At 38.1% G+C, this 25,250-nt stretch overlaps 1 protein-coding gene across 2 annotated transcripts in view; it reads right to left on the bottom strand.

Moving 5' to 3' along the window:
* Nucleotides 1-999: 999 nt before the first annotated feature.
* Nucleotides 1,000-25,250, bottom strand: part of ARID4B (AT-rich interaction domain 4B) — an 89,181-nt gene continuing 64,930 nt past the window's right edge. The window contains exons 17-24 of one of the 2 annotated variants that reach the window (XM_082277113.1): nt 19,971-20,219; nt 13,538-13,622; nt 12,587-12,779; nt 10,004-11,209; nt 8,034-8,144; nt 5,527-5,742; nt 3,718-3,864; nt 1,000-2,741 (exon numbers count right to left, since the gene is read on the bottom strand). In XM_082277113.1, the coding sequence (XP_082133239.1) occupies nt 2,611-2,741; nt 3,718-3,864; nt 5,527-5,742; nt 8,034-8,144; nt 10,004-11,209; nt 12,587-12,779; nt 13,538-13,622; nt 19,971-20,219 (2,338 nt within the window). In that variant the 3' untranslated portion in view covers nt 1,000-2,610. The remainder of the gene's footprint in view (nt 2,742-3,717; nt 3,865-5,526; nt 5,743-8,033; nt 8,145-10,003; nt 11,210-12,586; nt 12,780-13,537; nt 13,623-19,970; nt 20,220-25,250) is intronic. The other variant, XM_082277114.1, reaches the window with a different exon arrangement.

The following is a 25,250-nucleotide window of genomic DNA, read 5'->3' on the forward strand; positions in this document are numbered from 1 at the left end:
AGATTTGACCCACTGGAACATGGGATAAAACTGCCTGGCTAACAGCTTGCCAAACATATCTTCCTTTGTTACTTACTGGGAGACAAGTGGTTCCATGAATCTGGAGCGCACCATTTACAGACACACTTCACAGAAGAGGTGCAATGTAACACATTCAGACAAATGTTTGAGTAGCCACTAAACTGCATCAGAAATATGATGAAAATTAAATAATCTCTGTATTAAGGAAAAGCAAAAATCCTATTTATGTAAAAACTTGACTTGGGAGCAGAGAGGTGACTAAAGATCCCTGTTTTAAACAGGTAAACAAATCCCCCCTCCCCAGATCACAGAGTCAGTAATTGTCACATCAAAGCAAACAAGGCTGGCACTAAAACTGAGAGCTGATCAAGAACCTAGCAGTGAGTGAAGAGCTGAATTTGAATCTTGCTTGCCCAGATGTAGTTCCCAGTTATGTCCATACCCCTTATGCCTACTGAGACTTAAAAGCAGAACTGAACTACTATGACTCTGATTCCACTAAACCTAAACAGATGAAAATATCCTCTGAGTAGTTTCACTGAAAATATTAAAATCACCTGTCAGTCTCAGATCACCATAATTCTTAACACAGTCAATGTTTCCAAAGCTTATTTATCATGGTCTGTTACTGTCAGTCTCATCAGTTATCTGTCACTTTGCAGGTGTAGCAGTATTTTGGTCACCTGAACTACAGCCAGTAGTTTGTTTCAACTGGCTCTGCCTTAATGAGATGGGCCACGCTTTCGCCTTCTGCTGAAAAAGAGGATGGATTTGAAATAATGACTTAAGAGAAAAATGAGGCAAATGCACCTACTCAAGCTTACCTTTATATGGCCATTACAGCACATCGAAGATCATTTGCTAAACTGATTCTGTAGCTTGACATAATTTTCATGAACACACTACAGTTGCTTAATTAAACTGTTAGAAACAAAATCAGGGATTCACAAACTATGGCATTTTATTTCAGAGGCCTTTGCTTACATTTGTACAATATATTACATAACTCTCCATTTTCTGCAGAACCTAATATATATTTTATAGCTTTTTTCTATAAGCTTTTCCTTCAATGTCTGTCAACAAATTTTTACAGTCCTGTACAATTCTGAATACTTTGAAACCATTTTCAATAAAATCAGTTATAACCTTAAGCGCACACTACGAAGACTGAAAATGCTTTTCTTAGAAAAGTCAAATGAAAAGGATTCTGACACTCTAGCATCTACAAACAAAATGCTTCAAATTCTTACATGTTGTATTGCCAGAAAACAAAGAAAAACATGCCAGCCCCTACTTCCCCAGGCAAAAGAAGTACACAGAACTACAATTAAAACAGTAAAACAATCTGTACAATAAAGTACTGTGTATTAACAGTGCCAGGTATTAAATAGCTTGAATGAACACTTCCGCAATATACAAATGTCTTACAAAGGTATAGAATTAACAGGAGAGAGCTTGGGATCCATTCAACATAAAATCAATACAAGTGAAAACATTTTGAAGTTGGTTTTGGAATTTGTACAAGGCATTTAAAAAATTAAACATCTACCACTCGGCTAGCTAGTTATTTTAAAAACAACTACCCTTTTGTGGCAGTGTTGGTATCAGCAACCAGAAATTATAACCTCACACTTTACTCCCTCTTGAAGTCCTCTCCTTGAAGCTCGTAATAAAATAAGCATTACAAATGAAATATTTGTTGCTTTAAGGGGAAAAGAAACATTTACAAGAAAACACAAAAATATACCTGTTATAATCCATTATGAATAAATATACACTTTAAACTGGCTGAATACAATCTTTATACATTAAGATTTAATACAGTTTGTTAGCCATTTTCTTTCTTTTTCATAATGTATTTTATCAAAATTAAAAAAAAATACTGTTTTATAGAAAAATGGCAAAGTACAGTAGTTTCATTCCAATTAACGGGTTCTTAAAACCCAGAGTAACCTATTTAAGCCTAATTCAAACCTGTAAACATTAGTCAGTCTTTTTTTTTTTTTTTTTTTAAAGGAATCCTCATATTTGGTTATCAGGACTGATGTCAGACATCCTACTAACTGCAGGTTTTGAATAGATGTGCTTGACGTATACAATTAAAGCCACTATAAGGTGACTTAGCAGTTAAAAAACAATTAGCTTGTACAAATGAAAATATTTTCAATATTTGTCATAAATAAATGGAAAAATATCAAATGTTCCAGCTTTAACAAAATACCAGGGAATACAGTAAGCCTTACCACATTGATTTAGATCACCCCAACGACTATATATACTTATTGTCCTGTCTCTACAGGCAGTGAACAGCCTCCATTTGCCACAGTGGAAGGCCTTCGAGTCACTAGACTTACAATTCCCAGACAAGTTGGAAACAATTATTGCTTGAGGAAAAGCAGTTTGTTGTACTTTTTCTTCATAAAAGTGCACTTAAGTGCAAAGTTAGCTTGTCAAGAAACAACTTTAAATACAAAATAGTGCTTGTCTGAATTTTGTGCCACTGTGCAGTATAAAAAAAAAAAAAAAGAAAAAAAAAAAGAGTGGCCCTCAGCAGCCATTAAGTGCAAAGTGCTTTGGCAAGTCCTGCTGTCACCTGCACTCAACTGACATTCCATTCTGTGATGAACTTGACATAGATGGTTCTGCTAATGTTAACATAACTGCAGCCGTAATGGAACTAGAGGAAGGTGATGAGGAGGAAGATGATGTAGTAGCAGCACCTGCACAGGAAAAGGAAAATACAGGTTATAGAGATTCATAAATCAAGCAATAAAAATGTTTTCCTGTTCAGCAGCAAGCACTGGCACATACTGACTCCAGTAACTACTGCCTAGCAATGGAAAAGAAACAAGCCTCCACTGCCTGGTTTGCGTAGAAACACTGACAGAAGTATGCAGCTGTGTGCAAGGCAGTGCAGCACCATTACCCCTTGTAGCCCTGGGTCATCGACCACCCAGATAAGGGCCCAGCCAAAGGAGGCCAGAGCTCGCCCCTGACCCACCAGCACAGTCAACTGTTGCCTTTCTTTCCCATGGGAACCAGCACAGGGCCTTGTCCCAGCACTGAATCTGCACATCCGCCCTGCTCTGGCAACCAAGCAGCAACTGCAATTCCCACCCATAACCCATGACCATGACCCATGTCATGGCTGGGGCCATAAAATCCTACTACACGTGGCATTTCTCAGAGAAAAGGATCCTTTTAGCATTCCTAGAAGCAGGCACACTAGAACATTCCTTACAGCAACAGGTGCGGCAGCTTCTGAAAGATGAGAAATTTAACTGGTCTCCCTTAAAGTCATGGAATAAACCCCTTATCCTAAGGGGAAAGCACTAACTGTCCACAAGCAATACTACAGTAAATTTATCCGTAACTTGAAGAAAAGTTAGAAGTTATTAACACCCTTTGTTCTCTGCTTAGATGTGTTTATTTTATGTATATTTTTTCCTGTATGAAGTAGTTGTGCCGCAAGAGCATGAAACAGATTGCAAACCTTGGTAACGTTCTACCCCCCTGGGTATCTGATCCCGCCTTCTAATGGTCATAAAATAACTGCACATAGCATTTCCCAAAACCCAAACAAAACCACATTCCTAATGACACACATCTCCCTACAAATTATCCAATTCTTATCAGGACCTTAATATAACATGCAATTAAGCCCTCTAAAAGTAGAATTTAGTTTCCAGTGCTCACTTTCCCGCTCTTTTTTCTTTAAGCGCTTTCTTCTTCGGTCAATGGAAGCCACCTCAGATTTCAAGGACAGGTAATGTTTCCTGATCTCTTGCAATTTTTCTTGGAGAACTGTTATGCGTTCGGCACTAGTCAGGTTTTCCAAGTCAGCTGCAAGTTAAACAATCTCTGTTAATTATTGTATTGAAGCATTGCCAAACACTTCTGAGTGTCAGTGAAGGGGGAAATACTCAAATCTTAGTGATGTGCTTCAAGGTAGCAGACAACAAAGACAAATCTGTTAATTTTTTTTTATTCTTTACAAGATACCACCATACACTCTTTGGGGACTTTTTAAGGAACTGGGAGAGGAAAAAAAAACGCATTCCCTTCCCCATAAGGAGGAAAAGGAAAAAAAAATTAAGACAACTGATGAAAACCTAAGGGCCAAAACTAGCTTTGAGCCTGTGGCTTTCAGTCCTTGCTGGAGCTCAGTTTGGCTCCTGACACCAGGAAGGTCAGCCTTGTTACAAAATAAGCCGGTTACAGTAGGAATCTGCACAGCTGTGGGGTGGTTCTGGTGGACCCCCTGGCATATGTGCCATAAGGAATAACCACACAGGACCCCCTTGCCAGACATGGCCAGTACAGGAGCCGCCCCTCTGGCTGCTTCCAGCTGGGAGCTCTCCACAGCACGGCACAGAGCAGTCGGTGGCACAGGCAGGAGAAACTCTCAGTTCAGTCCAGGGAAGCCACAGGGAAGCCACACTGGTAACACTCCATTCAAAAGCATTTAAGAATCATTTAAACTACTGTGGGGTGCAAAACGCACTGTATCAACCTGTAATGAGGGCAGCACCAAAGGACCAGAAGCCGTAACTGTATTAGGCTGTGGGAAAATGAGGAAAGCTCAGAGACATTACGAGTGTCTGACTCTGCAGCAGCAGGAAATGTGTCAAACAGCACTCAGAGATGAACTTCAGCAAAGCAACTTTAGCATGTGGAGTTGTAGCCAAGGTAAAAAGAAAGGAAGGAGCAAAAGCCCTTTAAATGTGTTGCAACAGGAAAGTGTTCAATGAATCTCAACAGGGCAGTAAGTGACAATAAAGACCTTTTACATTATGTACTCCTGAAGAGCACCAGAATGTAACTTGTGAAGAACTACTGGGGAAAAGTACTTTTTAAAGTAGAGTAATGCTGAGATTCAGGGTTGGGGAGGAAATAAAAAAAACAACCCAGCAAAGCCAGATTCAACTGGTAAGTTGTACTAATATGTCAGAATTAATAAACCACTGATCTGTTTGTTTTTCAGATAGGCAAATGCAGTTTGCTCTGCTCAGCCGTAGCCAGACCAGTAGCTTGGCTGAAACAAACACAGTGCAAGTTCTTAATATTAGAAATAGTAAACATGTTCACTAATGCAAAATGGAAGGTGAAAAAGTTACAAATCAATCACCTACGTGTCTGACCAAGAACTAGGGAATGAGGAATAAAACAGCAAGGAAATAGCAACAGAAGAAGCACACAGAGCAGATAATGTTCATGCCAGAATGACAGGTATGCACAGGACAACGAGAACAGCAAGTCAGCTCAGGAGCCATATCTAAAAACAGTCCTGGAAGAGTGTGACATAGGCAGTTCCCTGTGCTGCAATTGCAAAAAAAGAAAAAAAAAAAACCAAACCACCACACTTTTTTTTTTTTAATGAGGATTTATCACAAACTTAAGCAAATTCAGAATGGAAATGAGAAAGCCAAAATACAGAACATTCAAAAAACCTTTTTACACTGTGCCACAAGATGACACTAGGTGTGTTTTCAAGAAAATACTTACACATTTGAAAACTCCATTTGTAAACTTTGGGCAAACGATTATTCTGTTCTTTGAGATCAGACTCCTTCTCTCCATTTTTACCACATTTTCCTGGAGATTGTGTTCTTGTGAGTGATTTGGTTTGGTGAGATTTCATGCCAGTAGAAACCGATTTTGCTGACTGAGACTTGGACACACTTTCGCCAGCAGACAGTTCGTCACTGTCGCTGCTGTTTGCTGAAGAAACAAGAAGACATTGTTACAAAACAAAGCCCAAACTAAAGGCTGTCAGAAGCTGACAGAACCCCTGTGCTGATTTTCATACAATGAGGATTTGACACAAATCCTTTACTTTAAAACAACAGAATCCATCCTGGTGTAGCAGCTTGGCTTGATGCTCTCTGCATCACTGAAGCACAAACCAGGTACATAAATGGGGCCAAAATGATTCACATCTGCCTGCTCATGGGGCTGTACTTTTTCTAAGAGTTCACAAGACTCATTGTTATGTTCCATCTCCTGTTCACCTTTTTTTAACATCAATTTCTATTGCAGTATACAATATATATAAACCACTATCCCATTTTAGTGCTAACAGTTACAGACAAATCTTTGACTGCATTTTTAGGACATGTATCGCAGAAATCAGAGCAAACACAGCCTTTTCTTAGCCTTATGTCACCTTTATTTTAATTTTCCTCTACTAAAATCACTATCAATAATCTGGATATGTGTGACATACTCTACAATCTCCTCAGACATGATGATAAAATCTTTTAATTTTGGAAAAAGATCTTTAGCTGACCCAAAACAGAAGAACTTCACCTCTTTACCTCTTTCTAACTATAAAGCAACAGGCTGAACTGAACACAGGTTTTGATTCAAACCACTCAAAGGAGAGTAACAAAATAATCTATCTAAAAGACAAGATTTATGAGTAATGATTGAAAGGATGAAGTTTATTTAGCATTATTAAAATAAAACTGGGGTGAAAGCAGGTGCAAGAGACTGTAATGCAACACAAGTCTAGCAAAGCAGTGGAATAAAATGCCTAGGGAATCTGCACAAACTCCACTGTTAAGAGTTATTTTTAAAAACACGTTGAATTTATATTTATTAAGAAAAATGTATGCCTCAGTTGCACCTGCCCCAGGTGTCGACAAAATGAGCCCTGAACCTTTTGGCCTTTATGATCTGGTGATCTACACAGTAGAAACTGAATACCCAAGACATGAAGTGTGAAAGAGCTTGTCCAGCTGCTTGTTGGCATTGGCTGGTTTAATGCAAAGGCAAGAGCTGAAGCTGCCACAAAGACAGTTTAACAGATACATCTGAATTTTGCCAGAAGTTTTTTGGGATTTTTTTACTTACAGCTGACTCACATTTTATCTATTTATTTTCCTTATTACATCCAGTAGTGCCCGAAGCCTAACAAAAAGCACACACTAAAGATTATGTGGTAGTAGCTTTTAAGTTTCACATCCTGATGAAGACACAAGTTGAGAAAAAGGGGTAAATTCACCAAATCCAGGGGAATAATGGCAAGGCTAAAAATGGTGTATTTGTTCTGCAAATTCAGTTTGTATTCTTACGTTAATTTCTGATGCAAGGGTAAGAATAAAGATTATGAAATGAGGAGACCAGTGAAATGGAATTAAAAAGGATGAGAAAATATAAGAGGAGATCAATGAACATGAAGGACAGGTGGGGTGAAAGCAAATACCAGACCAGCAAGTACAGACTTTTACTAAAAGCTGTTACTAGAAAGCGGGGAGAGAAGCTGGGAGAGGAAAAAAGGCATGGCATATGCTTTTTATCCTTGCTTTAACTCCATTTTTTACAGTTATCCTCCAGGCTTCAGTCTCTAGCTGCTTCCTGGTATTTTTTTATTAACAGTGAAATGGAGCAGTAATTGATCTTGTTATCTCCCAAACACGTGTGCTAGCCTTGTCTCCCTAACACACCTCTGCTTTTATTAAGCTCTCTTATCCAGTACTATGGTTTCTATCCCAATGAGCTTCTAAACTAAAAACAACTGCAAAAGCTGCATTATTTACTATATATGTAACAGACAGCACAGGAAGAAAACAAGAATCTGAATTCTTTTGGAATTATTCTCATATTTGCTACAGGGTAGAGATACTAACCTCTAAAAACTCATCTTGCAGAAAATACAGAGTATAATTTCCTTCTGGTCCCAGTCTCCCATCTAAAACAGGCAGCTATCATGATACAGAGATACCTGTCCCAGTTCTGCCATGTGTGAAATACTCACTCTTCTTGGCCTTCCTGAATTACAGAATATTAAGGACCTCATAGAAATAGGCCCAGAAATAATACAAGACATTTAAAAACACTTTGGCGTTCAGGTAGAGCAGTTTCTTCATTTAAACAGCGTTAAGAATTCCCTGATGAGAACATTTTGTCCTAATACATTTTTTATTAACAGACTTCATCTCCTACAATCAGTCAAACAAATGACACAGTACTTTCACACCTCTTATTTCACACCAAGCTGCTGTACTTACTAGGTTTACTCTTCTTTTTGCTGTTCACAGACGTTTTGTGGCTTCTTTTCTGTTTTTTTGAAGAGCTGCCTCCTCCCTGAGCATCTTTAAGTCTTTTTTGGCCCGTACAGACTATAATTGGGGGAAAAAAAACCCCGAAAACTGAAATTAAATAAATGCTTGCACACTTTTTCTCAGCCTCAAAAAAACCCACAAAACACTTCAAAGCTTAAGTTTGTAGACAACAGTGCAACTGTTCCTGCTTATCCTTAAGGCAGCTCAGTTTTCTACTTCTAGTGACAAGAGGAGGTGAAAGACAATGGAAAGCAGGCAAAGTTTCTTTGTACAGAGTGCACATGTACCATGACTACGAATTGCTTTCCCATACACATCACCAGAATTTCTCTTGAACCACATGGATTTACTATCTTTTTAATACTGTTAATTAAATAAGAATACATTTATTTAAAAAGTTATCAAGACCTACTGGGACTAAAAAATGTTTTTAAAATTTTGCTGTACTTGGAAGCTGTGAGAAAAGAACCAAAGCCGTAACTTGTGATCAGTAATTACATTAATTGAAGGTATTAAAAAAATAAATCTTACATAATGTTAAAAAAGAGCAAGAAAAGAAAGGCAAACAAAAAACAGGGGAAAATTCTACTGATATTTGGGACTACAAAGGGAAAAAGTAGAAAAGGAAGATGGAAGAATTCTAGTACACCTGCTGAAAGAGAGTGTTTTAGAAGTTCTTCAAACGTTGTTTCATAACCATGTGACTTAAAGATTAAAAATGACTCCTGGAATAAAACAATTTTAATTAAGGAACTCAATTTTCTGAAACAGGTAACATGCTGACAAAATCAGAGAGGAAGTTAAAGTCTAATGCATGTAAAAGTACTCCTTTTAAACAGTGTAAAACTTCTTTCAAGTGGCAATAAACTACTTTCATTAAAAAGACCCTAACAACTTAAACCTACACAGCTCTAATTAGCAAAGCAGGTGTATTTATCGAGGGGTACACATTCACCTCTTTCAAACTCTCTCCTTTAAGGAAACACATTTTGTTGCATACTTTCAGAAGAATATTTCCAATAGAATGCTGGAGGTAACATACCTTTAAGGGCATTTTGAAAAAAATTAGCTAATTATTAGCCAGAATCTACTGAGATAAAAAAACCCCACTTCTTTCTTAGGATTAAAGCCAAAACATATTTTCTTCCTTTGTGTTCCTAATTTTTAGCCACTACAACACAGTAAAAGTAGCTGTACTTTTGATGATCTGCAAAACAGCCAGTCACTTTCAGAAAAAAGCTTTTGAATCTAGCCTGGCCAGCAGTTAAAAAGCAGGCAGCAGTACAGCGACATCATGTGCACAAGTGTTTATTATCACCTGCTCTCTAGTGGTTTCAGGAAAGGAACTTCAATCTGAAAAATCACATATGAAAGTGAAATACAGCTAAAAAGGTCAGTGCTTTTATCAGCTTGACTTGAATCTTATGAAGTTAATGTTCTAGAAAAATACAAATTAGAAATGACTGCCTAACCACCCTAGCAGCAGGAGGGCTTTCTCCCCCCAAACAAACAACTTATAGAGAATCAAATTTTATGCAAGAAAAGCAACTTCTGCTTCTAAGGAGGGTGCTTAAAATGCTTCCATCTTGCTACAATAAATATTCCTTACACAAGCTATTACAGTTTGCTTTGGGCTTTTTTTGCCATATCCAGTACAAGCTTCATCCTTTTACCCTTTATCCCTCATTGAAACCACCACAATTTCTAATAAAAGGCCAATAAACTTGCTGGCAGATTATATTTTACTCACAAGAGGATTATGCCATTTCCACACATCTGAAAATGACAGCAGACTACTACTACGTGCAACAACTAGCTTCCCTCCACCATAACCATAACAGAATGAAAACACACCAGCAATGTTAGAAATAAGAGCTGGTTAGGTTGGAGACAGCTCTGTTTACCCTTTCCTTTACCTTTTTCAGCATGCTCTGGCTCTGGTTGATTACTACTACTGGAGCTGACGCTGGCATCAAAACCTGTTGGAGAAATATTTCCCTCAGACTGGAGGTCTTGCAGCTCCCCTGCCACACTGTCCACCTCTATTGTGCTATCTGTTTCGCTTTTGATGCTTCGTATCTCTTCTTGATTTGGTGGCAGTGTCTCAGAGACAGTGACACTGGACTGATGTCTGCTGGACTCTGTCACAGTTACAGAGGAAGGTGACTCAGGAGTTGTAGGAGGAGTATTTAGCACTGAATTGCTGCCGCTGCTTGGAAATTCAACTTTCTTCTCACCCACTTCAGCCGGTTTCTCCTCAACAGGTTTAACATCCACAGTTGCTGGCAAAGATTTTTCAAGCTCACAGTTAGGCAAAGAAATACCTTCTTCTGTAAGAGTCTGAAGCTGCTCCTCTGCTGCAGCATCCTCAGGAGCAGCGTGTGGAGGAGAGGCAGCAGCCTCAGTATCAGAGTCTGAGAACAGCTCCTTCAGTGTTTTCTTCGGCCACTGTCCTTGGATACTTGACCACACATCTTTTCGATCCTTCGCTCTGGTGTTCTGAAGTCTTTCATCAGAGTTATTTAGAAGCTTTATTCTTTTCTCTCCCACTTCAGAAAATCCAGAGTAGAAAGTACTTGTCCGTAAAGATTTCCTTTTCTCCTCTAGTCCATTGTACTTTTTCGTTGTGATTTTCAGTTTAGATTTGTCTTCCTCATCTTCATCCGAGGAGCTGTTACTGCTGTTTTCTAAACTAAGGGAGTCTTTGTTTTTGGACTTCTCATCCTTTCTATTAGGTGACACGGTCTTTAAGGACTCCTCTGCCACACAGTGTCGTCGTTTACCACGTTTCACTTGTGGTTTTGCTGTTTTATCCACTATCTCCTTTTTTCCGTCCTTTCTCTTCTTTGTGGCTTCGTCTTCTCCATCAGAGTCACTATCTTCAGATAACTCTTCCATCTCTTTCCGCAATCTTTCAGGAGACTTGGATACAGACTTGGGCACTACTGCATCTGTAAGAGCTTTAGTTTCTTCTGGAAGGGATGAACCACTCTGTTCTTTTAGACGGAGTTCATTTTTATCTTGGCTTACAGCTTCGGGCTGAGATTCCTCTTTGCCATCAGCATGTACATTCAGGGCACTTTGGTCATCTTCTTGCTCACTATCATCAGAACTTTCAGAAGCTAATTAAAAATAAATCCAAACAAAACAAAAACAAAACAAGAAAAGTTTGTCTTGATTCTGGTTACAAAAAATTATTTAAAAAAACCCAAACCCAACTAAAGAAAATCATACAGATATGAAGACATGCTACAGGGATCTCTAGCAGTCTCTCTTAAATGGTACCTCCTGAAGAGTTCAAAAACTCATGGTGTAATGGCTACATTAGAAACTAGGAAGATTCTCTGTTATACAGTACATCTCCAGGAATTTCTGAAGAGGTTGAGAAAGCATTAATCCATAAAATACAAATTTCTGTGTAATTACCCAAACCAGAAAAGGAAAGATGTCCTTACGTATTTCTTAGGGGTTACAAATGCTATCATTATCTGCCTTTTTTCCAATGCCCATAACATAGACATCATTTTCCCTGGAAAATCCGGTGTCTCAAGGACAGAACAACAACACACACATTGGACACCCTCTAACAAACCAACCTGATGATCAGCCTGGAAAAAGGAAGTGAAAGCAATAAAGAAAGGCACTTAGGGAAACAAATGGACAAGAAGAATATAGGACAACTGCAAGAAAATTCAGGATCAGCAATAAGGAAACTGAGAGAAGAACAAAGACATATAATCCAGAAGGAATCAACAGCAATCTCATTCAGTGGGAAAAGATATGGATTCAAGGAGAAACACAGCAATTGGCTCAAATATAAATATACATATATATATGTAACTCCTTGATTTCTAAAGTTAATTTCAGATTAATTATTGCACTAATAATAGTGTCATCGTTAATTGCTTTTTTTTTGTTTCTCATTTCCTAAGGAAATTAAGCTTCTTAGATTATGTCGATTGTTATTCTACCTACAGTTTTGGACCCCGTGGACAGTGTCATCCAAGTTCAAACAAGTTGGAATGATTATTAAATTCACATAGCTTCCACAAAAGTTTGTGGTTACCCAAACTACCTATACCATACACAGTTTCTTTCTCTGGATGCATGATCTAAACTAAGAATGAAGAGAAGCAACTAGGTATTATAATGCTACTGTGGGAACACAGTTCTACCAACAACAGACAAGCAGATATGAATAATGGGTCCTACAGCTTAGGTAAATAAAAAATTAAAAATTTAGAAATTAGATAGGAGGCAAAAACGCTTTCCTCTATATCAAACAAAAAAAAAAAGGATGGCAACACAAAATGTGACTGTTGACACACTGAATCCACAGAAACTGCCAACACTGCTTTTGTCCAAGGGTTATTTCTGAAGATGATGTTATAATTAGCCAGACAGACTCAAGCATTTAATTGCAGCAGTTGCTCTACATTTTCATTTACTCCTGTTTAAAGGCTGTTTACAGAATTAGAAAAAGCTTTTAAGTACAATACCTTGTAGCCCATTAATGATAGAAGTAATTTCTATTGATTTAACTGGAGCTTGTTCAGTATTTTTGGCTTCAGTGCTGTCAAGTTTGGACCCAGTCTCTGGTGATGTGCTGGCGTGAAAGGGGGGTTTTGACAAACGTCGCAATTTGCAGGGTTTAGGAGAATACTTCTCTTCCTTCTCTCTGTCAGTTTTATTCTAGGTGAGAAAAAAGATACAAAAACTCTTCCCATTTGAACACACATCTTATCATGGATTACAATGACATAATGCTTACAGTTATCTTAAACATTCAACCTGTAGAGGAAAGCTCTCCTCGTTGTTTAAAGGACTACAAATACCTTTCTACACTCTATGCCAAGACCTTTCTACTGGAGACAGGGACTTTGTCAACACTAAAACAAATGGGAAAACAAACACAAGCAGTGCTCTAGGAGTAGTGGCACTGCAGGATATGCCAGGCTCAGCAGTGGCAAAAGGAAAAGCTTCCTTGTAGCCTACTGTCAAAGAAATGTGTCATCATCTAAGCCCAAATATCAGTTGTGAAAGAATCAATTTTGAAAGAAATGCTTGGCAATAAAATTACAAAGTTCCATGCACACGGACTAGTCCATAGGTTTGCTCTCCAGAATCAGGGAGCTCTCAAATTTCAACCCCCCATGTTGGCTCCCAACACTGACAATAACCTGTATCCTTCTCATTTATTTTCTGTAAATGACTATATACATCTAAGTTAAAAATTCGGGAAAGAAGGAAAGAGAAGCTTCCCCTCGTCACCTCAAAGAGAATACCCAAAACCATGATGAAAAGAGTATCCATGTTTAAAACGCTACAAAGTTGCTTTTCCTAACAAGCATTTATAGACCAATCAAAAGGTCAGGAAGGGAGGCAGGGATTACATAACCATGTATCAAACCAATGCTGGGGGCAACAAGAGAGAAAGGGAGGAAAACTACCTTTATTTTCTTTCGATGCTTAATTTTTGGTACATTTTTATCAGCTGGTCTCACTATCTTGTCTGCCTTTATCCATTCATCATACCTAAACAGAAAAAGAAATTGTACACATTTATGATTTTAAGCAGATAATCACACCACAGCAGAAATTTAACTGAGGAAAAAGAGAATTAGTAGCCATATAAAAACAGAATTGGAATTTGAATCAAGTAATTTCTGTAATTCTCAAGTCTGTTCAGTTTCAGCTAATGTTCAGAGGATTAAAGTCCTTTTACACTGAAGGCTAAAAGCAAAATCCTCTATTTTCCAGTCTGCACAGAACAGCAGAAATCCATGTAATGCAGGTAAAACAAACTACCTGAATGAGAAATCTGTACGGACCTCTAATAGATATACTTCCTATTTATACACTGTAAAACCTTAACAATAAAATTAATTCTTTCAACTACATAAAATGTAGCCAGTTAATAAAAATAAACTCTTTCCATCCCAAGTGACTGCAAAGACGTATCTGGTGTGAGTAACTCTTCAGAGTCACCAACTTTGAGTCACTGACTTCACAGTGACATTTTTCAGTTCCTTTTCTGTTAAAGGTTTCCATTTTGTATCAGACTGATACAAGACAAAAACATACTAAATAGCACCAAGATATTAACAACAGGCATCTTGTATTCAAGACTGGACCTGTTAAGTACAAATCCAAGACCAAAGAAGTACATTCTTAGTAAGACTATACTGCACCTATGGTACTGTGCTTGCCAGATTCTTTGTGTATTTCTGAAAAAATTCAGGAATCATTTAAATCAATTTTTTCCCTCCCAATAAAAATAAGCTCTTTACTATTTAAACTGTAAATTCAAGAACCACCTGCATAAGAAACAGTTCAGTTAAAAATTAGTTTGTATTAACTTTGGCCTGAATGTACATACAAATTCTGATCCTCCTATGTAAACGTGAAAATAGAGGGGAAAAAAATCAACTTTAAAACACCACAAACCCCAAACCACACTCTCCAAAAAAACCTGGTACAAGTTGGAGCTGAGCATAATCATCATGCTGGTTTCCAGCTGGGCTTACTTGATTTTACTTTCATACATGCAATGACTACTGATACCATCCTAATTCAGCTTCTTTGCAACCACTGCCAACTATATCCATAATATTGACATAATTTAAAAATATTTAGGGAAAAACATGCAAGTTTCCAACTTGCTTTCCTATGTATTATAAGTTATGATCTATACAAGGGATTTCAGAAGATAAATACTGTATCCTAGTAACTTACATTTATGGCAGCAGTCTGAAAAATAGCTTTCCAAAACAATTTGTTCTGGTTTTTTCCCCTCCATTTGACAATAAAAATCACAAAATCTCACAGCAGACCATGCAGACTACGATATACCAAGACTGCCTATACTGCTGTAGATACCACTGTCATTGTACTATTACACTCTCATTACCAGGTGAAACGTCAGTAAACAGGTTCAAAACTGAAATAGAACTCTGCAGAGTACTTGCTCAGTATAGAAAAATCCCATATTCTGTGAGACTATGGGAAACCCTATCTGAAGCAATCCTTCTTCAAGAAAAAGACATGTTTTGCATAAGGAATACCATGGAGTGTCTGCCAAATGGACTTTGTGACCCAGAGAAATGTAGGAGTATTCTATTAGATCTAAATACATGCAGGAAAACAGCATAGGACCTGACAAACACATGGTGAAAAGCGATGATTCTGACAGTGTCCTTTCTGCCTCAAATACACTGCTAGAATACCAAATTCGTATTCACTCATTCTTATGCATCTCCAATAAGAAAATAATCTTCCTCCTATGCAAAGTCTGTGCACAGCCCACACTGTCTGAGTTCCACAGCAACTGCAGTGCCTGTTGGGGCAAGAGCTGATAGACATGGGGGCACACTGAACCAAAGGAGAGAAATGCAGAATCTGAAGGGAATACCTGTACATACCAGAGAGTCTTAAACACTATGCATGAGAAGCAGTGGTCACGCAAGCCCTCATGCCAAGGACCACAAATTGAAACACTAATGTGTGACAGTCACAGTTCCTGGCCAGAGCATATCCTGCTTTACTCCTGACTGCACCCAAAACAGCAGACAGACCCTTCGACGAAGCCACAGAAATCTCACATCTTTTCCAGGGAATCAGCTGCCCACACTTCACACCTTTGCATCACACAGCTCCTTTCACTACTCACATACTGAATGCATATATGGTTTGCCTAAATCTGGGACAACTGGACCCCAGGCAGAAACAGATCGTGCAAAAAAGACACATTCCAAGCCACAGTTGACAACCTGACCCTAAGTTACATTTTCCTCCACTGCAAGATAGAGAAGCACCCTGAAAGCTGCATCTAAAATGGGGTGTGTGACTCAGACTAGAGCCTCTTTCTAGAACTGCACCTGCTAACATGAAAACTCACTTCAACACTAATCTTGCTTTAGAGGTCTATTCGCAAAACAAAATAAACCCAAAAATATTATCAAAAAAGTTCTTCAGTTCTCACTACAAGCATGTACTTTCAGAGGACCTGAGTTGTTTTACTGCAGTGCTGTCTTTCACATGTACTTGCTTCAGCACCCTAATGTGAGCAGATGAGTGTAGAGAGGAAGGAGATAATATGGGAAGCTGCTCCTAGAAGAGTTTACACAGATTTCTTTGAAAATCAAGAGGGGGGATTTAATAAGATATTATTATTTACTTATTTTTTTAAATCAGGTTTCATATGAAAACCTGGAATGCTTTCATAAACAAAATCTCCCTACTTTACCAAAATGAAGACAAAGAAGAGCACCTTGCATCAGAGTATGCACTGATTCTATTACACCCATAGGTACTACTTGCAAGCTAAAATGCACCACAACACACTGTCAAGAGATTGCACAGTCAATCTTCCACAGAAGTAGTAGAGGAGGAAGAAAGCATACTTTTCCAGACTAGATTTATACTAGCAAAGGTACCACTTTCTCAGAAGGACAAGTGACCTCAAGGAACTAGCAAGCCTTAGCAAATTCACTGAAAAGTTCCAGTATATTATCTGTAGCTGCTAAAAAGGGAGAATCAATTTTTTTTTTTGACTGTGATCAAAGAAAGGAGAAAACTAGTCTGATACCCAAATACTGGAATGTTAGATGGAGATTCTGGTTTGTTTAATTTCTTTTTTGTTTTTTTAAATAATCCCTCCCCTGGCCCCCCATGACATACATTACTCTCCAGGGCCCAAAAGTTTGCTAAACATTTACTTTCAGTGGTTGACCATTAAGTATAAAATTTATATATGAAGTAATGTTTCAACAAACTTAGACAGAAATTACCACTTTCACATACAGAAGGAAAGAAGTGTTGAAAATAGTAAGTCTTTAGCTTTAAACATCTGAAACATTCAAGAATAACATACATTTGATGTCGTACAATAATGGCACACAGGTTCAACAATCTAAATGCTTTTTAAATATGCACCCTCTAATTACTGGGAACACACTGCAGAGGAAAGTCACCTCAAACACTTACACAATGCACTTTTCTTTGCACTGGCATCTGAAGATTAAAATTACAACAGAAGGAACTGGCACCGTAAGCCCCAAAGCAGTTTTAGTTACAGATAAAGCATACATAATTCAGAACATTACTGGTCTGTGAGAAGAAGCACAGTTTCTCTGTATTTCTGTGCTTTTTCTGGTTAACACGTGGTAAGCAGGTCCCTCTAACAGGGTAGATTTCTACCATTCCCTTTCACTACAAGTCAGGCTCCACTGAACACTACCATTCAGAGAGCTTTATCAGAGACACACATCACCTGAATCTCAGGAGCTAACAACAAGATCATAACGCTGTACAGCTTCTGCACTTTCTAACTACTCTTAAAAAAAAAAAAGTTCAACAGTTCTCAGTGTCACTGGTTCCAAAGCATTTAAGAAAAAGCCCAACTAATGAAGATGAGTATCAAGTTTACCAAACTTCATTCTAAGTACCCTAAAGCATGTGAGCACACCCACCCACCCACACTTATTCTGAATTCCAGACTGATACTGAAATTAACTTGTGATAAGAAACATTAGTAGTTATTTAGTATTTCTGCTCAAACGTACAAGTTTAAAGAACAGGCCATTAAATGGCATACTTGACCAAAAGGGGAAACAGGAAAGTCAACTTTAAGGAGTAGAAGAATGATGACAGAATTAAAAAAAACCCTGGATGACTAGAAAATCCTAGTTCAGTTCATCCCCTGTACTGTACTTGTGCCAGCTAAGTAAGCTACAATGACTAAGGAGAGGAGGGCATTGCTTCCTACCCAACTAAGGCAGATGGCTTTTGCAGGTTGTCACTGACTAAAAGCCAAATCAAGCCATTAAAGCATACAAGAATAATCTTCACAATACTAAACTATCAAAGTGTTTAGATGCTGGCTAAAGGTGAAGCTTACACAGTCTTCTGTCAAATCTAAAAATTTAAGTAATTAAATTAAGTAAACACAAAAGAAAAAAATTAGCCACATTTAGCAGAGTCCATGCACAGTCCCACAGCTAAATCTCAATCACTGATGTATTTTTTAGTGAAGAATCCCACTCCCTCCCCCTACCTTTTCAGAGGGCTCTTTTAAAACACGAGGTAAAAATATAAACCCAAGTCCTGCTGCCAGAAAGACCAAACAACCAACACTCCTTACTTTTCAAGTGAGTGCAAGTTACTAAAAATGCTTTTATTATCAAACATATCCTTGTCACAGAAATAATGCCTCTGATATGAATCTGCAGATTTGTTTAAAATGCAAAGTTAAAAATTTAGAATCTTGATTTCTCCTTTAAGAACTGGGGTGCTGGAATCTCCAAGGTGAAGAAGACTCATTTTTGACTTCTCATTTCTTCAGATTTGAAGTGGAACTGCTCAAATAAAAATCTGATCATCTCACCTCACAGCATGGATAATAGCATGAGTATTTGCTCAAAAAGAAAAATAACTTCTATGCTTACACGTGAATTCCAAAACAAGAGTTTAAAAGCAAGAAACCTCTTGGAATGGTACACACAGTAATCTTCAGTGAGTAGGATGAAAATTTCACCAACTTGCACTCCAAGGGGGGAGTCCTCAAAAAGGACCAGACCAAAACGCAAGTCACACCCCAGCTCCCACCTTGAGCAGGCTGCATCTCCCCTTGTATCTTGACTTCACAGCCCACTATGCTTACAGATGTTGCCTGAAGACAGTTTATGTCACATCCTATTCCTGTAGATCAATGTAGATCAAAATTCTACAGAAGATCGGTATCAAAACTGGCAAGAGCGAGAGTCCTCCTCGGCAGTAGCTCAGGTGCACCTGGAAATCACCAGGCCTCGATGCAAAGAGGTGAATTCAAGCAGCAAGAGAAGCATCACACTTCTCTGTTACCTTTGCTAGCAGACCTTGCTGGAACTGAATAAATGACATTTGTCCTGCCCTCTTGGTCAGAGGCAGGATGCCCAGATGACAGAGGAAGGCTACCTTCAGCTTTCAGCTGAAAACTCAGCTTTCCCAGAAAAGGAAAAATAAGTAAAGAGAAAAGTACATCAGACTTGTCTCAGACTTGGGGGGGGGGGGGGGGGGGGGCAGGGGGTTGGAGTTATTTTAGAGGCAGTAATAGAGTTGAAAAGCTAATAGTTAAGGACAGTGAGCACTTACATTGAAACTGAGGAAAGAAGCAGACATGCTTATACGCTGCTCAAAAATTTTAGTTTTCTCTACTGTTTTCAAAGTTGCTTCAAGTTTTAAATGGCAAAAAAGAGGTCTGAAATAGCAACAGAAATACTTCAACTTATTTCTATTAACGCTAGACTAAAGTCAATAAAAAGCATATGCTCCTCCTTATATCAAAGAAAGCATAAGAAGCCACTAGGCTAAGAAGAGTCTTGCTTGGAAGATTAGGGCAGCCTCAGCAGGAGGTGGGGTAGGGAGGATAGATATCAGATCAGATGAAATGCAGTTATTTGCTGTGTACTTATTTCCCACTGAATCTTGTTGTTTTCCAGTTAAATACCATACTGCTGATGTACTCTGTGCTTCACTGACAAGAGTGAGCTCACAGCCTTAGCTAAATGCACTACTCAAATACTGAATGAGAGAAAATCGGCTTAAGAGAGCCAGAGGAGGAATCTGAAAAGAGTGAGGTGTCACTTGTAAGGGAAGATCTAAAAGTAAGATGAGGAACAAATGAAGCCTTCTTTGAACAAGTCATTTAAAGATGATTTTCAAAGTATCTAAAGCCCTGCATTTATATAGTGTTAAAAATCTAAGTTTCATACAGTACAATGACCTTCACAGAACACCAATACTGAAAGTTTAGGACTCCAGATGTCTATTAATTTAGTTTTTAAAATTCATAAGTGTATTTGAGAAGTAATTCAAGAAGTAATCACTAACTAAAACTCAAGTTACCTCACGTTCCATCCACAGTAGTGCACCAAGTAAAGGACTTCTCCACCTTCGATGTCAGAATCTTTAATACTAGCTTCATACATTTTTTGATTTTTCCCTCTTCCATACCGCACTTGGACTTTCATGCCTGGTGGATAGCATTCAAACTCTTCTTCCTCATTGTTATTGTTGTCTTCTTCCTCCTCCTCCTCCTCTTCCTCCTCCTCTGCTTCTTCTTCATCTTCATCTTCTTCCTTATTCGTGTCATCTCTTGAAAGGTTTAAAAAATTGTAGAGTTAATATGAGATACTTCATAAGCTTTTCAGTTCCAAACCACATATATTGATAAATATTGTGGATGCATTAGAGACTGGGAAACAGGAGGCTCCAAATATGTGAAACTGTACTACAGCTGAGTAATATCAGCAAAATAGGATATAGCAACACACACAAAATCCAGTGACTGTAAGGTGCAAAAGTGACTAAAAGAAAAAAAAAAAAATCCATCAAAATCTGTATGAGCAGAAGTTGTTCAAACTCATCTTTATATGATTCTTGCATGCAGTCTCTTTGTTTAAATATAATTTTCTCACTTAAAATTAATTCTTTTCAATATGGAGAAAATTTTCTAAATTCCATTTTTCAGCCTACAAGTTTTACAAATGCTTCTTGAAACTTTCTTCGCAAAAAAATCCTTGCTTTATTAGAATAAATAAACTCTATCTCAACAGCTTGTTACTGCAACCACAACCAGATTTTGGACCAAAAAAATCCCCAACACCTTATGTGACTGTATTAGCAAATTAAACAACCTGTGCTAATTTATGACCTTGTCGCTCCTTGACAATTACACCGAAAGTATTCTAAATATGTCAAATGTGCATTTAATTACTATATAAATACACAAGCAGGTGTTCATTGCTTTCAGAAGTGAGCTAATTTTGAACACATCTTTAGATATTTTTGACCAATTTTCAGAAGCAGTAAGAACCCACAAATCTTGCTCGTTTCAGTCAATGGTAGCTATGGGCTGCTCAGTTACCTGAAAATTATCTGCAATCAGCCTAAAGAGGCAGACTACATTACAAAAGTTAATGGGGGAAAATATCTTTTAATCTTATTTAGACTTATAAAGCAGTATTATTGGCCCACATATCATTCTAATCCCACACCCTGTGCAACACACAACAGATTTAGTTGCTGACTAAATTCACAACAACTGCAGACTGCCAATAATCCAAAAACCTGACACGTGGAAGAGGTAAGTTTGGATGTCTGGATAAGCGAATGTAAGTACTGCTCCAAGTCTGATTCACACTAATATTTAAGTTAGCCTCACAAACACAAAAGTCTGTATTAATAATCTAAACCTTTCCATAATATTTTCAGTAGAAAATACTCAGATCAACCAAGCTACTTTTTCTCTGCAAAAGGATGCTCCTTTGCAGAAGTAAAACTGCAGTATTACTATCCAATTAGCTAGCAAAAGTTCAGAAGTAGTTCAGAACAATAAGCTAAATTCAACTGTAGTATAGCCACACTGATTTAATGAAATTACTCCAGAAATTAAAGTTGTCACATATACATATATGCACAGGCACACTAAATGTAAAAATAGATATATGTATATACACACAAGTGCATACACAATGAGGCAAAGGCTAAAAAAATCCCTCTTTGTCTATCAAGTACACGAAGTCACAGATGAGATATCTATTCAGGTATACATGGCATGGACCATAGTTTAATTCTGGAAGGCCAAGATTTTAGTTTTTTATATATATATATATACATATATACATGAAGTCTTGGCCTTCCAGGAGACAGATAGATAGACAGACAGATAGATAAAACTATGTATGTTCAGTGAACTACTTTGCTAGTGAAGTTAAAACCACCAGAGTTAAAAATGCAACATGAATAAACCAGCTTTGAAAGCTCACTTACGGAAAAATTTACTTCCCAAAGAAATCAGGAGAAAAGGTACCCAAAGACTAAGATGAAAAAATCCCGACTAGAATTCCACAGCTAACAACAAAAAGCACCAACCAGTAATTCAAAAGATTTTAAGTTATACTCTCTGCTGCACTAAACAAAAAATCCTAATTTCAGTTCAAGAGGTATTATCATACAAAAACGAAAAAAAAAATTGGGATCAGAAGCAGAGCCACCATGGCTCTGAGAACAAGATGAGCTTGTGATTTTCCATTACTAAGTCCACTTCAAAACTGCAATGAGCCAAATTTTGCCTTTTTTTTGTTTCCTCTCCAAGATGTAGGGGCACAATCCTTGAATGCTGTCTGCAAAGTAAAGTACGCCTATGCCAGAGATTCAGGATTTTCCAGACACTGGCAATTATGGTGCCAGTGGCTCTTTGAAAGCTGAACAAATTTGGAGTCTCTCTCATCTTAATCACCCTATGGCTTTCTTGGTGTCCCAACAGATATCCTACAAAGACTCCATGACAATACCAGAAATTGGTGCCCTCTGGAAGAGATGCGTGAAACCATCATTGTGAAGTTGAGTAACTTGGATGGTCAAGGAGATGTGAACAGCAGGCTGTACATAGGCGGAGGGCATGTCAGGAAGCAAAAGCAAAATGGAAGCAGAGATGACTGTAATTAAAAAGTGTTCTAAGGAGTGACTTGGTTAGAGATCATAAGCTCAAGATTTCAGGAAACCAAACAGAAGCAAAGATAGTTCATTTTGGAGCAGAAAGAAACCAACACACTCATATAGCTCCTGGAACAAAAAAACAACCAAACCCAAAAAAAGCAACAAACCCCCCCCCCCCCAACACAAAACCCAAGAACATATACCAATGGTTGCAAGGAAGATATTGTCTTGTAATGCCATAAATAGCTCAAACCTGGCAGTGCAGACAAAGGAGAAGCCATGACTGCCACAAAACAGAGGCTTCTAAGAGGAAATTGTGATTGTAGGCATCCAGTATGCACAGTCATAACTTCATTAGTCCACGTATGTATGCATGAGACCATTGGATTTTCTTCAATGTTGTTTAGTCAAAATCCCATTTTCAGGGAGGGCATGGGGCAAAGGAAAAAAAAAAAAAAAAAGAAACAAAGAAACAAACCTCTTGGCAGCAGACAGTAATTGTCAACTTAAAACCAGTACCAAGCAATATCTACCACAAAGCTGCAACAATCTGAACAATCCAAGCAGCAGCTGATGAAACAAGGCGGCTGCAGTCGTGCATGCACAATGTACAGGAGACACAACAATACAAGTGTAACTGTTCTAGAATACAAAGTATTACCAGAAAGCTTATCAGGACTCAAAAGCATTTCAAATTACAAGCACCGACTGGAAAGAATACCCCCACCCCATCTCACAAATATATAAACCTTCAGAAGCAAGAAATGAATGAATTAAAATGCAAAACTATTTGTTAATAAAGTAAAACCATTAAAATGTTTAGGTCATACAAATATTGCTTATCATTAGTTCCAAAGGACAGTGCAAAATCTTCAAAAGGCTAAAACCACACACACAGGTCATTGTCAGTCAATATAAAGATTTAACACCAACAGGCCCATAATTAAGTGTATTAACAACCAGATGTAGTTAATAGATGAAACACTGCTGCTCTTACACCACTCAAGAAAATGCAGCATCATGCAAACCTCTTTCAACCCCCATTCTCTGCCACTAAACACGAGCTGTAACAAAGCCCAGGTGAAACCTAAGAGACAAAGTGTGATTTGGAACATTATATCTGCCTCCTAGGACCCCTGTTTTGCAGCAAACCTAACCCTACTCAAAAATACACTTCCCCTGACACACCAAACTGGTCTACACAGCAGGTGAGATGGCATATGCCATTTCTGGGGTTATTCGAAAATTTGAGGAAGCAGGATTATTTCAATTATTGGCTCAATTAAGTAATTACAGTTAATTGAACCACTAACAGAAATAAACGTCAGTATAATTGACACTTGAAGTTCAGGAATTAGCTTCTATTTTTGTTTCCTGCTTATTTTTTTCCTTTTTCTCATCCTAGAGCATAATTTAACCTCTACTTCTCATAATATAGAGTTGAAAGATGTTCAGTCTCTCTTCATATTCTTAATCACAGATGTATTAAAGTGACCTTAAGTTTTAAGGCAGAGAGGCCATTAAGACCTTTACTTACGCCATGAGAATGGAATCTCATCTTTAATTACACAAAATAACAAACCTCCCCAAAAAAATTACCAGTATTTGTCTTCCCTCTTGTCCTGGTTTTGGCTGGGATAGAATTTATTTCTCCTTGGTAGCACAGTACTCTGTTTTGGATGCACCAGGGTGGGGAGAAAGGGAGCCAGTGGTTGCATGGTACACAGTTGCCAGCTGGGTTAAACCACAACACCTCTGAAGCTACAAAGAAAATCTGAAAACAAAAGCCCCAGGGACTTCTGTCTGCACACAGAAAATTGGAATAAATGCAGTTACGGTCCCTTGTCCCAAGGGAAGGGGAAGGCACTACCTTGATCTGAATCACACCTGAGTGTAGCGCAGTACACATCAATCATGCAAGCACATAGTCTGTAACCAGCATGTTCCTCTGCTGCCACAGACAGCTGAGAGGACCCCATGTTATTGCTTCTCATCATTCAGCCACGTGTTTTGAAACATTCCTCAAGAAGACAGTGGGTGGTTCCAAAGTCTGACTGAAGAGTACAGTCCTTCCTAGTTCTACAGCACTGGTTCACATTCAGCTTGGAAGCATCCAGTGTTTGATGAATGTGTAAGCACTCCCCAAGTCTTGGTGACAGCTACCGTGGTTAAAAACCTGCACACCGACCATTTGCTATGTAACATGTGATGGCACAACCACTTTTTCCAAACCAAAGATGTCTCCCTTCCACTCAATACACAGAGCCAGTACATTTACACTGCCACTCTACAATTTATTATTGTGTCATTTGCAGCTTATTGCTGTATCAGAAGCAATCATTACAAGTATGTATCAGTCTGTATTCTATACTAAGAAAAAAAAAAATCAGTTAGACTTTCCTGAAAACATGACTACGCAAAAACTTCTTTCCTAATACAAAGACAGCTGAAATACATAAATAGAACACGCGCCACAACTGAGAACACAGAAATATGTTCCTATAAATAAAACTACTAAGTATGGTTCTTAGAAGCATTTTTTTTGCATACACACCAACCATCTAAGATTCTGACCATATGTTTATACTACTCATGCACTGAACACAACACATTGTTCTCCCTTTTCCCAAGCTAATCAATTCCACATAAACCTGAATCAAACTGGAGAAAGTTATCTCAATATAT

Source organism: Coloeus monedula (assembly GCF_965178545.1).
Source record: "Coloeus monedula genome assembly, chromosome: 2".
In the NCBI taxonomy this organism is placed as follows: domain Eukaryota; kingdom Metazoa; phylum Chordata; class Aves; order Passeriformes; family Corvidae; genus Coloeus; species Coloeus monedula.